The sequence below is a fragment of the Panthera tigris genome, chromosome B2 (assembly GCF_018350195.1).
Source record: "Panthera tigris isolate Pti1 chromosome B2, P.tigris_Pti1_mat1.1, whole genome shotgun sequence".
Taxonomy (NCBI): Eukaryota; Metazoa; Chordata; class Mammalia; order Carnivora; family Felidae; genus Panthera; species Panthera tigris.
The window spans coordinates 42,711,348-42,727,620 of NC_056664.1; the positions used below are offsets into that span (position 1 = coordinate 42,711,348).

General features: G+C 35.9%; 1 protein-coding gene across 4 annotated transcripts in view; it reads right to left on the reverse strand.

The window, feature by feature from the left end:
- Window positions 1–16,273, reverse strand: part of SUPT3H (SPT3 homolog, SAGA and STAGA complex component) — a 535,933-nt gene that overhangs the window by 158,033 nt on the left and 361,627 nt on the right. For all 4 annotated transcript variants that reach the window (XM_042986488.1, XM_042986487.1, XM_042986485.1 and 1 more), the window contains exon 4: window positions 962–1,048. In XM_042986488.1, the coding sequence (XP_042842422.1) occupies window positions 962–1,048 (87 nt within the window). The remainder of the gene's footprint in view (window positions 1–961; window positions 1,049–16,273) is intronic.

Genomic DNA, 16,273 nt, shown 5'->3' on the forward strand with positions numbered 1-16,273 from the left:
CTAGATCTCCGGATCTCACTGTATGAGGAAGAGAAAAATACATGATCTAAGTTCAGTCAACCTTCGGTCAAGCAGAATTAAAAGGTTTCACAGGTATAAAGCCGTTGGATATTGGAAAGGATGGTAACAAGGTTATCCAAAAGGTCGGACGGGATGTCTTCTGATAAGAAACAGAGCCACAAGGATATCAAAAATGGTGGAAGAGGAATGGGTACGTGTAACGAAGAGGCCGGCGGAAAAACAATGGAGCAATCAGATGGACCATCAGAAACTAAACGCGGCTGGCTCATTCGGGATAGCAGCTGCCATGACACACGGTGGCTATTCAGCTAGCTTTTGTACATGTAACTTTCAGATGACACTTTTATTAAAAACATGTAGAATTTTATAAAATATTTTCAACTAGCTGCTCATGGAAGATAGTTATAGACTGGTAAATACCAGCCTAAATATTGTATTTAATACCAGGCTTCAAAGAGTAAGAAAGGTAGATCTTTAACTATAAAAGAAAAGTCTAGCCACTATTATGTTTATGCTACTGAAATACTCATCTTGGTTTAGTTTTCCCCGAATAAACCTTGAAACAAACTCTGGGAAAGCCTGTAATCCTGTGTAAAATTAGAAAGAAAAAAGATGCCACTTAGTTCTACCCCACTTATTAGAACAAAGCACACAAATGATACGCAGTGAATATTATGTAGTAATGAAAATGTCTAAATATATACGTAAGCATAAGTGAAAATTCGTTGCTAGCATAGTTTTGCATAAGTGCCTGGCCCACGAAAACAAATACCAAGTTTCTTGTAGTAAACCATTTTGTTGTGTAAACTACGAAGACTAAAACATCAGTTTAATAGTTGTACTCCAATGTGAAAGCTACATAACAAGGACACGGTTCCCAATATGTGTGAATTAAGCACCAAACATGGCCCGTTAATACAATGAAATTATTTTATATTACCTTATCTTTGCGCATCAAAAACAGAAGGTCTTCGGCAGAGATTACCCTGGCTCCCCGAAGCTGAGAAACTTCAGCAGCTTGCTGTAACTAACAACAAAGAAAATTGAGGATTTTTTTTTCTCAGTAATCTAAATTAAATATACTACGGTCATGACGTCTCAAGGGAGATAAATATACTAAGAGTTAAAAACCTTTGGGAATAATCCGGCAATCACATTACTGCTTTTAAAAGCAAAATGTCGTATGTTTTGAAGTAAAAAAAACACAATTAAATTAACTTATAAGCCCACCTGTAACTGATACAATAAACAGAAATCCTTGATTTCTTTCATGCAGAAGAAAAATCATGTGCAGCTTCCAGAAATGCATTAATGCACCTGAAAATAATTTTATGAAATTTTATCCTCATATCCATGTGAGCAATGGTTTCACTCAGTATCACTAGTTGAATAAGTATATTATTAATCTGAGCTCCCATGCTGGTATGATTTGAAATAGGCCCATTCAGAACTTTAAAAGATCAACAAAAACAGTAGCTGTTTCTAATATCCAAAGGAAAAAAAATAGTTTTAGTTTTGGCAAGTCTTCAGTGGGCAAAGGATTCAGTCTATAAATCATAATACTGGACTGCATTAATTTCTTTCCACACTAATCACATGCACACAAAAAGTTAACTGTATCTGGAATGCACAACACAAAACATACTGCATGGAAAGTTAGATTCCCCCTGCAATGTTCATCTGGGCCCTTATATCTACAAAGTTGAGAGTTTTCTGGAATTCAGAAGTCCTAGAAACACAATCTTACTTGAAAATGACCTGGAAAATAAAAGAATGTGAAAAATGATAGTTCTATTTTCTGGCACAGGCAAAATCGGTTTCGTATTTTGATTAGTTGGAAGGAACATAAAATATGTCCAGATGAAAAAAATAAAGATACTGGAGAAAACACTACAAATATGTGCCTGTAACTTCTTCCAAATTTGATCAAACCATAGTGACTGCACCACAGCATCTCTATCCAATATTGTAAAAATATTTACATATAAAAGCTGTTCCTAAATGCATTCTTCTTTGAAAGGAATACATCTAACATATCCCTGAGAACTAATCTTTAAAAAGTGACACACTGTTATCTTAACAATTATAAGGAATCAAATAGTGCATTTGTACTAAAGAAATTCTGCTTGAATGTTCAAGCGATTTTGCTAAGTAAGCTTCAAACCTTGTCTAAATACACAGACTACAAAATAGACTATAAACTCCCTATGTGTCAGCCTCACCACTGAATTTCCTGGATACTGGTGGTTGGTATATAAACATAATTCTACCTAAATATAGAAATTTAAATTTAACTGTGAACCATTTAAAAAGAAATCTTAGGGGAAAGGTTTTAAAAAGATGATGTATCTACCCAGAAAGAAACTACAAGTTTTCAGCAGGAAAAATCTGAACATATTTTTCTAAAAACTTCAAGAGTGTCAGGGAGATACGTGTACATTTTTTTTTTTTTCAAATAAAAACATTTCTACCATAGTATAAAATACACACAATCAGTGTGGAGAAGAATATGGGCTCAGTATCCATTTAAATGTCTGGACACAGAGAACATACACTGAACCAGGAGGCAGCACTGACAAGTAACTTTGTATTTTCTTAAATGAAGGATGGGGATGGTTTGACAGCTGCAAAGTACTATACAGAACAGAAGGAATTTCACTGATGTTAAGAAAGGATCAGGATAAGTATATACCCCTAAACTCCCTAAAGAGTTTCCCCAATTAATTGTTTACCCACATTACATATAAATAAATAATCCGTATTTATTATCCTCTCCAAAATGTCAGTTTATTAACCAGGAAAAAAAGAGACAGTGGAAAATAAAGACGTAATTGAGTTAAGACATTTTAAAACACCTTTGAAAGCCAGGACACAACTACTGTAGGGACCTCCAGGAATATACGTCATGGTATGTTGTCATAATTAGCAGGAAACCTGAACTCTATTTTTTGTCTATCCGATGCACCAATTTCCTTCACCTAAACTTGTACCTTACTAGCCCTGGCACTGCTAGGATTCTCTAGAATGCTATGGACTTTCATGAAGTGATTCCTTGAGACCAGAAGTTACTGTTGTGTTACTTCACTAAGGCTGTCTGTCCTGATGTGCCCCATGCTCCAAAATTACCTCTCCCAAACTGTGACCTCTCTTCTCTACCAAGTGAGGAGAGCAATCGCATTAGCTAATTACGGCGATCACACTAAAGTGTGGATTACCCATTGGCTTCCTTCTAGAAATTTTTGTTCATGCCTATCAGAAAGAGTAAAGAAACTCTTCTTTAACAATGTAAAGCTTAAGGGGCGCCTGGGTGGCTTAGTCTGTTTTAAGAGTCCTGCTTCAGCTTAGGTCATGATCCCACGCTTCATGGGTTCTAGCCCTGTGTCAGGTTCTGTGCTGACAGTTCAGAGCCTGGAGCCTGCTTCAGATTCTGTGTCTCCCTCCCTCTCTGCCCCTCCTCTGCTTGTGCTCAGTCTCTCTCTCTCAAAAATAAACATTTTAAAAACAACAAAAAAAAAAACAATATAAAGCTTAAAAAACAGGATAGCAGCTGGCCAGGCCAGTTTCATAGAATGCTGAGCTCAGAATTGGTACATTTAATGTGAAAGCCCTTCACTGAGCCGGGAAACCAAAATAAAAAAAAATAATCCTAATAACTTCAGTGTTACAAAAATTGATTCTACATTCTAAGAAATCTCAGTTTCTTAATCTGTGAAACTATATCGAAGTTGTACGTCATTATTTATTGTTGCATGTTAAATATTTCTGGCAGTAATTTGAATCACTTGAATAGTACACTTCACACTTTTTTATTATAATGAAAGTAGTATACATTTAATTGTGATATAAACTATGCAAGAAATAACAGAGCAGATAAGTAGTTTAAGACCAATCACTGGTAGAATGAGTATATAACTTAATCTTCTTAACCATATGGATAAAGGTATGGTTATACTAACCATAAGAGATTTATTTGGAACTTAATAAAATATTGTGCTACAAGACATTATTATTTTGGCACAAGAACAACTCATTTACAGCATTTTTTTCCCTGATAAATATTATTTGTTCTTCAAGGTAAACTAAAAATAATATTATACTTGTAAGGACTGTTTAAAAGACAAAAGTTCCTTTTGCATATCAACACTCATCATGCTTGCGTATAAAAATAATATTATACTTGTAAGGACTGTTTAAAAGACCAAAGTTCCTTTTGCATATCAACACTCATCATGCTTGACACTTTCTTTGTTAAACTTTACATTTCATCTTAAATGCCTCATCTTTGATCCCTCGAACAAATCTCTTCTCAATTTCTCACTGTAGTCAATGACACTAACATTCAGACTCACTGTATTTTTCTTCCTCTGCTACATTTTCACTGACCTCTGTTGATTTTGTTTTGTTTTAATCTGCTCAGGTTCTCCAATCTGCTCTCTACTGCCACAGTACTTGTCCTAATCCAGGAAATTGCAACATCTCCAAATTGTGATGCAATCTAGATTTAAGTGCTAAAATGATCTTGCTCAAATATGATGTCCATAATTCTCGTTCTAGGATCTATGAGACTTCACTATTATCTAACTTTAATGTGTCTTTACAGCCTGACTCACAGATTTCTCTATACATTCATTCCCATCATATTTCTTGTGTTTTTTTTTTTTTAATATTATTCTACATTTAAATTCCAGTAATTTCAATTCTATTTTCACACTTTTGTGCATCTATAATGGTTAATTTTATGTGTCAACTTGTTTGGGCCACCAGGTGATCAGACCTTCGGTCAAAGATTATTCTGGGTGTGGCTGTAAGGGTATTTCTGGTTGAAATTAACATGAGAATAGATAAAATAAGTAGACTGCCCTCCCTAATGTGGGAGGACCTCAATCAATCAGCTGAAGAACTAAATAGAAAGTGATCACCTTGGGGCACCTGGGTGGGTCAGCTGGTTAAGCTTCACGCTCAAGTCATGATTTTGGCTCAGGTCATGATCTCATGGTACATGAGTTGGAGCCCCGTGTGAGGCTCTGAGCTGACAGCATGGAGCCTGCTTGGGATTCTCTCTCTCCCTGTCTCTCTGCCCCTCCCCCGTACTCTCTCTATCTCTCTCTCTTTCTCAAAATAAATAAAATTAAAAAAAAAAAAGAACATGATCACCTCACACCTGTTAGAATGGTTAAAGTCAACAACACAAGAAACAAGAGGTGTTGGCCAGGATGTGGGGAAAGGGGAACCCTCTTAACACCGTTGGTGGGAATGCAAACTGGTGCAACCACTTTGGAACGGAGGTTCCTCCAGTATGGAGGTTTCTCAGAAACTTAAAAAAGAACCACTCTATGATCCAGCAATTGCACTACTATTGACCCAAATAATCCAAAAATACTATTTCAAAGAGATCCATGCACCCTGATGTTTATAACAGCATTATCTACAATAGCCAAATTATGGAAACAGTGCAAATGTCCATCAAGTGATGAATGGATAAAGAACATGTGGTATACATAAACAATGGAATATTACTCAGCCATCAAAAAGAATGAAATCTTGCCAACTGCAATGACATGGATGGTGCTAAAGAGTACTATGCTAAGCAAAATAAGTCAGAGAAAGACAAATACCGTATGATTTCACTTGTATGCAGAACTTTAAGAAACAAAACAAATAAGCAAAAGGGAAAAAAAAGAGAGAGAGGCAAACCAAGAGACAGACTCTTAACTACAGAGAACAACTGATGGTTACCAGAGGGGAGGTGGGTGGAGGGATGGGAGAAGTAGGTGATGGGTATTTAGGAGTGTACTTGCTGTGATGAGCACTGGGTGATATGGAATTGTTCAATCACCATTTTGTACACCTGAAATTAATTATTACACTGCATGTTAACTAACTGGGATTTAAGCAAAAAAAAAAAAAAAAAACAAACAAAAAACAAAAAACATAAAGACCAAAGAAAGGGAATGGAACACCTTCTGCCTACCTTGAAATGAGACACTGGTCTTTTTGAGCCTTCTGACTCAAACTAAAACATCCCATTTCTCAGGCCTTTGGATTCAGGCTGGAAATGCATCTCACCTCTCCTGGGTCTCCAACTTGCCAACCACAGCACTTGGGACTTTTCATTCTACATAATCATGGGGGCCAAGTCTTTCCTTTACCTATCGATCTATCTACCCACCCACCTACCTATCTACTTACCTATCCTCACACACACAAATACACACACAAACACATACATTGTTGGTTGTTTTTCTGGAGAACCGTAATATAGAACTATATACTCAAATTATCAGAAATTCTTGTAGTCTTTTTGAGAAACAGATTCTTTATGGGATGCAACACTTTCTTCTTTGAAATATAGGCTTTAAGGGGCGCCTGGGTGGCTTAGTTGGTTAAGCGTCCAACTTCGGCTCAGGTCAGGATCTTGCGGTTCATGGGTTTGAGCCCCGCGTTGGGCTCTGTGCCGACAGCTCAGAGCCTGGAGCCTGCTTTGGATCCTGTGTTGCCCTCTCTCTCTGCCCCTCCCCTGCTCACGCTCTGTCTCTCTCTCTCAAAAATAAACAAACATTAAAAACAATAAAAAAATAAAATATAGGTTTCAAAATAATTTTCTCAAAGAAAAAAGTTCTATGATTATCTTCATACAGTAGTGTTCATTACCTAACCTAGGCATGAAACTTACATGCTCAGTTTATAATATCTTAATTATACTTGTCAACAAGTTTCTTCTTTATTTTCCTCAACTAGTTACTTAACACTCTCACTTCCCAACTACATTTTGAATAACATCTCTAGGTCCAGGTCCACCAATCCCCAACAGACAGTTTATAAACGTTTGTTAAATGTTGGCAATCCATTTCCCCTTGACAATTGTCAGTTTTCTCGTCTATGATATAAATGAATTGGGCTAGATGAAGTCAGTAACATTTGTCTGGGACCCATATAAATTCAGCAGAAATATTTCTCTAAAGTTCCAAAAGGTTTCAAAAGTATCACAAAATTAATTTCACAATTATTAACATCCTGAAAATATTCCATTTTAACCACACTTCTCTTGTACCTCTTTCCTTTGGGTTTTGACTAAATCCCTGGATCTTACCTTTTTGCGAATATTTAGTAAAAAAATAAATAGTAAAAGGCAAGAGCTGTTGAAAGCTATGTTATGAAAAGCTATATTATAAAAAGCTAGGTTGTCCCCCTAAGATTTGTCAGTCTTTCTATCCATTGGTGTATCACTATTTACTAGGCCAGATTCTAGGTCCAATGATGAAAGGACAGCTCTACTTACAACCTCAAAGATCCTCTCTGAAACTCTATGTTGTGACTGAAGGAACTAGAAGTTGGGAAATCTGGATTCCAGGTCCAGCTCTACTACTATGTAATTATGTAAGATCAGATATATCAAACAACTTCCCTAGATCTGTATGTATGTGTGTGTGTGTGTGTGTGTGTGTGTGTGTGTGTGAATTTAAATATATACATATTTTTGTATGTATATGGGGTTTTTAAAGCAGCTATTATGTCTATGCTCAAGAACAAAAGAAATCTACCAAAATAATGAAGTAAGCTAAGAAAGAGCAAGAAATAGGATCAAGAAAATAGGAATCCAAAAGGAATAGTTTTGGAATTTAAATATATATATATTTACATTTGAAATGGGTAAATAATGATTTTAATGACTATTAAGGGAGTTAATAATTTTAGGAACAAGAGCTCCCATTTATTGAGTACCCAATTTGTACCAAGCACTGTGCTGTGTTGTAAGTATGTAATTTAATTAAAGTTTTTAAAAATTTTAAGTTAAAATGTATGTAACATTAAATGTCAAATAATACTCTAAGTTTTATAATGACAGGCAGGAATACCTTATCATACTTCTTTGCAGTCTGTAATTCTACTTCAAAAGGCAACTACTTTCAACTTGTCTAGCTTGTTCTCCTGTTATTCACCTCCATATCTGAAGTAAACTTACAACGCTTGTTTTTATTTTCAGCTTTAAATACTATCAACTCTTACTTACAGAAGATAAAGACTGAGTGTTCTCAGATGCCTCGTATTTAGCTATCTCCTTCCCCCGCCTTGATCTTATCTATAAAATATAATTAAAAAAAAATTAATACCAAGTGTTTATACTTTTATGGCTGTGTAAACACTGTTACAGCTTGGCTACTATGAGCAAATTTCTTTTTACAATTTTAAAAAATATTTTTCTTGTCGTTAATCATTTCCTTGGTTTGTTTCCTTGCTTATTGTGTTGTGAACCGAACACTGTTTCATCACAAACTCCTTGAAAGATTTGAACCATTTAAGGATTTCTTTCAAATTCATTGTTTTGTTTTCCCTCAGAGACACCTCACCTGGTGTCCTCCAAATCTTTAACTATTCCTTTTGGATTCCTATTTTCTTGATCCTATTTCTTGCTCTTTCTTAGCTTACTTCATTATTTTGGTAGATTTCTTTTGTTCTTGAGCATAGACATAATAGCTGCTTTAAAAACCCCATTTGCTAATATCAACCTCTGGTCATTTTGGAGTCAGTCTTCATTTTGTCTACTCTCTGGGATGTGGTCATGTTTTCCTGTCCCTTCATATTTCAAGGAATCTCAGTTTTATCTGAGATATTGTGAATTGTATCTTATAAGGACTCTGGATTTGGTTATGTTCCTCTGAAGAATAGTGATTTTTATTTTTTTCCAACAGGCAGAATAAAAACTAGAACACTAGAATGGACTCAAACAAACTACAACACTTATCATCCTCCCCCAGTGGTGGGGCTATAGCTAAAAGATACCTCTGTTTCCTGAGAACAGGTATAAGGGAAATAAAATTTTAAAGATCCAGTATTTCTGAAAATTCATTTAAGCCACCCTCATATTCAGTTAGTAAACTGACTGCATATGGAATTTCAGATTAAAAATCATTTCCTTTAGAATTGTAAAGGCATTGCTCCACTGTCTTCTAGCTTAAAATATTGCTGTTGAGAAGTGAGGCTTTTTTCTTTTTTTCTTAAGCCTTTATGTGACTTTTTCCACCACCCCTGAAAAACTCTTAGTATTGTTCTTTTCAAACCTGAAATTCTGAAATTTCATGGTGCTGTGTCTTGGTGAGGTTCTTTCTTCATAGATTTTCTTGGTATTCACTGGGATACTATAATTCATGTTTCTGTTCTTCATATCTGGCAAATTTACTTGCCACTATGAAATCACTCTGAAAATTTCTTTCCTTCTGTTTTCTGGGTTCTTTCTAGAATGTCTATTGATTGAATGCTGGTAGTCTTTGGGCCTAGGATCTCTAATACCAAAGTTTGTTTTATTCAACCCCTCTAGAGAGTAAACCTACACTATTTTGCCAAATGGCAAAAGGATAGTTGACTGCCTATATGGGATAGGGACTGGGACAAAATTGTTTTCTTTACTTTCTACCAATCCTCCTATTTTTCATCCACCCAAGACTCTTTTCTTCAGAGGCACCTTCAATCCTGATCTTTTCCAGGTTCCAAGGTTTCATGTTTCTCAGCTCTTCTAAACTTTTGGCATTTCTATCCATCTTTAAATTTCCGTAATTTTTTTTGACACATTTCATCTGTTATTTAATATTCTCCCATTTTGTCTTTGTAGGTTTATGCCCCTTTAATTATTTTGCTGTCCTTTCATGTGGTTTCAGAAGAACTGGAGATAAACACATGTATCACCCATGTTTAAGCAGAAACTGATATTCTTTTTTTAATGTTAACATTTATTGAATATACTATCCTATGCTTCTTGTCTTCTATAACCCTCACGAAAAACCTATGAGAGATGTCCAGGTACACAAACCTGGTACTAAATAATAAATGCTTAATATCAAGCCATTCATTTTTCTAAGGCTAATTTCTTATTCAGAATACAGGAAGGTATGATCATTAACTCAAACCTTACGTTGCATAGAAAGTCTAACCCACAAAAACATTTATTTGCCTTTCAAAACATTTTCATTGCTGGCGATGAAATGGTTGCCAAAATAAAAATGGTTTGGATCAAAACATCCAAGCCCGTTGCTTCATGCAGACACAGCTTAAGGACTGAGCACTAAGCAAGTGTTTGAAAGGAAATGGATTTGTAACTAAATACAGTTAACATTCAGGATACTATAAATGTAAGATACATGACTTCGTATTTTCCTATCATATGATCTCCTTATTCTTTGTTGGTGACTGGTCTTCCACTGTCTTAGACATCTGAAATATAAACAAGTATATAAATTGATAAAAGATGTGCCTAACTCTTTGAGAGTTTCATTTTAACTTTTCTTTTTAGAATAGTAAGTCAAACACAGTTAAGTTTTAAAAAATATGATAAAGCTATAATTATCAGTATCTCATGACTCAAAGAATTTGTTTTTATTTATATACATATTTTAAAGAATGACCAAGCCACAACCAATATAAACCTGCAAAGCTTTAAAAATGTCCAATAAACAATCACTGCTTTTGTTGTATAAGAACAGCAAACTGGACAAGGAACTAATTCTTTGGTTACTCCTATTTAAATATGAAATGAGGAGAACAACAACCATTTGAAAGTTTTAAACTATTTTGCATAGAAGTTATTCATAAGTAACTTTCAAGTCTAAACACATTTAGGTTTGCAAGTAAGCAAAAGGATATGTTGGAAATTTTTTTAAGTTGAAATTAAAGTAATAAACTAGATTATAACTTACATAGTATACTATTCTGTATTACACCCTATCTGCCATATGAAACTGGATTATAGTTTAAATATTATTCTATTAGCTAACTGCAGTTACTATTATTTAAAATTTAACTATTTACTATTTAATTATTAAACCTAAAATACTATGTAACTACTTAAGCTAAAATACATTAAAATTGTAGAAAGATGTTAGATCTTGATTTGCTCAACATTCTACATGGCTATCATTCAGTTAGTCAATAACTGAAAATGATATACTTTAAAGGTCTAAGGGTGTACATTTCATTTGCATTTCTAAAAATTTTGGTGGCTTACAAAATATATACTTTTCTTTTTATATAAACTTTTTTTAATGTTTATTTTTGAGAGAGAGAGAGAGAGAGAGAGAGACAGAGAGAGAGAGAGAGAGAGGCAGAGCATGAGTAGAGGAGGGGCAGAAAGAGAGGGAGACACAGAATCCAAAGCAGGCTCCAGGCTCTGAGCTGTCAGCACAGAGCCCGACGCAGGGCTCGAACTCACGAACTGCGAGATCATGGCCTGAGCCAAAATTGGACACTCAACCGACTGAGTCACCCAAGCGCCCCCCAAAATGTATACTTTTCTTGACTACAAATAATAGTGACTCTTTTTTTTTTTCTCTGCTTATTTCATGGCATCTCTGTGCCTACCTCTGTAATTCCCACTTTTCTAAAGAGGCATCCACTCAAAGAGTTGTGGCCATTGGTTATTTCTCCAGAGGACAAGACTCTAACAGGTAAAAGATTGAGTTAATTACATTTCTTTAGAACTCTGCCTAATTTTTCACATGATAGCCTGCTTTCATTTTACCCCAGAATTTTAGGAATAAACATAAGTCGTGTACTAAATCTTCATGCTTAGATCAGGGTATTAAAAGCACTGAATTACAACAGACCACACATAGACCAATTTAATGACTGGAAAAATTACCAAATGGGAAGAATAAAGTAATCCTAAAGAATAATCATGAAGAATGAGGAAAACTGACTTCTAATTGTATCTCTATTACTATCACCCTTGTTTTGGCAAAAACAATTTTATAATTTGGTCCTTTTGCTGAGAAAATAAATGGAGAAAGGTGCCTGGGCGGCTCAGTTGGTTAAGCATCCAATTTAGGCTCAAGTCATGATCTCACAGTTCACGAGTTCGAGCCCCGTGTCAGACTCTGTGCTGACAGCTCAGAGCCTGGAGCCTGCTTCGGATTCTGTGTGTGTCTCTCTCTCTGCCCTTCCCCCACATGCGTGCGCGCTCTCTCTCAAAAATAAATAGACATTAAAAAAAAAAAAGGAAAGAAAATAAATAGAGAAAGTGCCAGCTTTAGACTTGAGAGTTACAGATTCTGATGCTGGTTCCCTCAAAACCCGATTGCTGCAGGAGGAGAGCAAGGGTCTGCTATGAAACTCCGTGAAGGTGTGGTTTCCTCGGTCAGTACCGTGTATCTTGTTTCTGAGCATTTATTACTACCTCCATTTTATGGTCTAACTCAGCATATTATCTCCGCATGGAGCCCTCTACACACTGATTTCACAGTTGAATCAAGAAGCTTTAAAAAAAACATTACTTTAAAAAAGTTTCCCAAACCATCTTGTTTTCTCTTTCATAAAATTAAAATAAATGCCTATGGGTTGAGGTTTATGTGAGGTGTTGTCATGCAGCATACAATAAGCCCTGAATAAATGCTAGGTACATTTATTCAGAAATGAAAATTTAAATCTCAGGGTCATCATAAAAAAGTTGATCATTTCCAGTATTCACAAAGATTAAAGGCTATTATTGGGCTACGCTTAGCACTAATGACTTATTTTACCATAAACAAACTTAGGATGTACATAATTTGTTTGGATATATACACATATACACACAATACATATATACACAATTTATACACATACATATATGTGTATATATACACATACACATGTATTTCTATGTATATAGAGGGTGTATATCTAGAATCACTTTCTTTTTTTTTTTAATGTTTTTATTTGTTTTTCACAAAGAGAGAGCGTGAGCAGGGGAAGGGCAGAGAGAGAGGGAGGCAGAGGATCCAAAGTGGGCTCTGTGCTGACAGCAGAGAGCCTGATGTGGAGCTTGAACTCATTGACCATGACATCATGACCTGAGCCGAAGTCAGACACTTAATGGAATGAGCCACCCAAGAGCCCCTAGAATCACTTTTTAAACAAGTTTTTAAAAAGTAACTCTCATCTAAAGTTAAAGGGAAAAAACTATATAGACTTCTTTTGATAGAGAACTCATAGCTGCTGTAACAATTTCTCACGTCGAATCACCCCACCACGAAATATAACGCATGCCTTTGTATGCATACGTTTTTGAAGCTATAGTTTTAAACAGAATAGCGGCTCTTTCTGGTCCTCAGGTTCTTCAAGTGGGAATTAAAAATGAGCTCTTTTTGGCTCTTACTTTCTGGTTCTAGTATTTAACCTTAGGTATGGTTTACTCTTGGCTCCATAATTAAATGCTTGCATCAATGAGAGAAGAAATAAAAAAGAAGAGCTCAAAGAGATGAGGTTCAGGAGGGAGTCATTTTCAAAAAAAAAAATTTAAAAAATCCACTTAGTTATACCAGTGGAAATAGCAACCAATCCAATTAATTGTGTAAGTGTGGAAGGGAGTATGAGGTTGGACCATTATTTAGCATTAATGACTGATTTTACAATAATGTTCACCATGGTACACAAATCAGCAGGTGATACAGTTAATTATTCCAGTATCCTACCCAATAGTTCCAGAAACATTTGAAAGCCAAAGTCAGTTGCAAAATGGGATTAAAGCAATGCAATTACTAATGCATCAGAGAGATTGCTCTCTATCTGATTCTAATCTGCCCTTTGCTTTTATCATATGATGAACAGAGATCATTTGTATATACTTCCCCCTCAGTCTGTCAGAGAAAGCAGCCCTTATTCAAATTTTGTATTCAAACATTGCTTGCCTAGGAAAACCAATCAATGTTGTATACAGTATTTATCAAATTAGATGTAGTATATGTAAAACTAAATGACAAGTCAGGTTTCCTGTGCTCAGAGGTCAGTCCCATACTCTACTCAAGAATTAAAAGGGCTATTAAACAGGGCCCAAGAAGCTGCTATAGTACAGATCTTGTTACAGTCACAGGTCATTGTGAAGAGCAAAATGAAATAATGTGGTACAAGCATTTGGAGGACTCAAATGCACCATAAAAGCATAACACACTGCTTAGGAATGACTCGTTCTTGGTTAGAAGACGGAAAATGTAATCTATATATGAAAAGGAAAAAAAAGAGTCTACTGATAATTTGGCAAGCAGAGAAAATGTTTTAGATTTGTTACTTAAACTGAAACTGGGACAGCCTTAAGAGATTCATTCACATGGGGCTAAAATGGTACAGCCATCCAACGGCACTCACACGGTCACATTCTGAGAAAGCAGGCAGGATAGAGAAGACAGAACCCCACGTCCTTCAAAGACCGCGGGTAAGGAGCCACAGCCTCTTTGAGGTCTCCTCTAATTCAAGCACAGACCTAATCACCCCCTTTCCATTGCGCTTCTGGGAACACCGGAGGACTTCAGTCAGCTTACCTCTTATCACTCTATTTTGTAAAGATAATCTTTACAATCTTACGAGAGTCACAAAGACATTGCTACAGATTATCTAAAATGTCTAAAGAAGATATTTGGACTCATCTGGAGTTAGCCCAGTTAGATCCTAGCTGCGATGAATTTCTGGCCTAAAGGCAAATCAAATTGTGCCTCCAACTCTAATCAGGATTTATAGAAAACTGCAATTTTACAATTTATCTGGATGAATCTCAGCTCATGTATGCGTGTCTGACGCCTCTTTGCGGATGGCCCATATGCAATCACTGATATTTATTTGAATATATCAGATTAATCAGTCAGGGGCTTGGAGAAAAAAAGATAGCATAGTTGAACTGGGTACTTGGAGAAGAGTTTAAGCAGAAACTATGCGACAAGATGTGGGGAGGGTCTAGGGAAACCACAAGGGATAATGTGGTCCCCTTCTGGCTCTAAGAGCAACAAGAGACCATTATGAAACCTAGGCTTAGAGGGTTAAGGGGCAGGCAGCCGCCACGTGAGCCTGGAAGCTGGAGAAGCCCACGTGCCATGGATCCAGCCAACCTTGGCCTTACGTTTAGTCACCCTACTCTCAGCTCTCCTGCTGGTACCTCCCACTGACCACATTCAACAAGAAGTCAGAGGGCAAGACAGGTCTAAAGAGGTGAGCCTCCCAGGGTACAGAAATGGAGGAAGGGTGAAAAGTGAGTCTGGAGGGACAAATGTTAGATGTCCATTATCAAATGAGTCTTTAGACTTCTCAAAGATAACTTTATGAGGGGCCACTTTCCCCCTTAACTACCAGAAGTAGAATGTTTTCATCTCCTTTTAAAAATGCTTCTGTTCAGACAATTTAAAAGCAGAAATGGGTGGGAAGCGTCCGCCTCCAAATACATAATGTGATCCAGTGATGGACATTATAATTCTATATCCCAACATTTAGTTTAAGGAAGGGGAGCACCAATAATATGAGTAACAAGAAAATAAACTAGCATTTACTAAATATACTACAAGATGCCTGACATATATGACATATTTTAAAAATGGTTAGTTTTTCTAGTCTTTGCAAAAATCCTACGAGTTAAGTGATATTAACATTTTTTAGTTTTTTTTTATAGATAAGGCAATAGCAGCTCAGAGCACTGAAATGACTACGATGGGATTTGAACAAGTCTGTCAGACAATAACTCCCTGTTTTCCATTGTATCCCACACAGTTAGACAGCTAACTTTTCCATTTTCCTCACGCAAACTAATATTTAGTAGTTTCCTCGTATAAACTAATACTTACATATGTAAAACTCAGTAACTTGACCAATCAACATTCAGCACTTTACAGAATTTAGACAGAATGAGTAGTTTAATATAGCTTTTATGGAGTTTTAAAGTCTCTGAAAAATTTCCGTAAATATTCTTGTGTAAGCACATTTTGTTTTTTAGAGTAGAAAAAAAAAAAAAAAAAAACTTCATATGGTCCATAGCAGATTTACTCTTAGACACGTAGCAATTATTTTAGAAGTCTGAACGTGCTATTAAGACTTTAATTAAATTCAAAGTTATCAGTTGGTGTTTCAGATCTCACCTTGGGTGTATGATCCTGTGCTAAATAATTACTATGTCTTATCTTCAGCTCCCCATTTCTAATATGGATGGAATGACACTTGTACTTCAGGGTTGTGCAAGGACTATGCTAAATTATAAATGCAAAGTGGCTGCCATAAGTTTCTGATAACAGATACTCAGGAAATATTCATTCCTGTTGTACCTTCACCATTTTCTGTCCCAAAGGATGTGTGTAGGAGGAGTTAATGTGAAAAGTACTAGCCCAGAGCCCGAGGAGAAATCCTTCTCTCTGCTTTCTTGTAGCAAAGGGGAATTTTCACTAACTGATTTTATTCAAGTGTCATATACTTACAGATTCTGGTGTCTCCCATTCCCATCAATATTTTATGCTCTGTATTTTTTTAAATAATT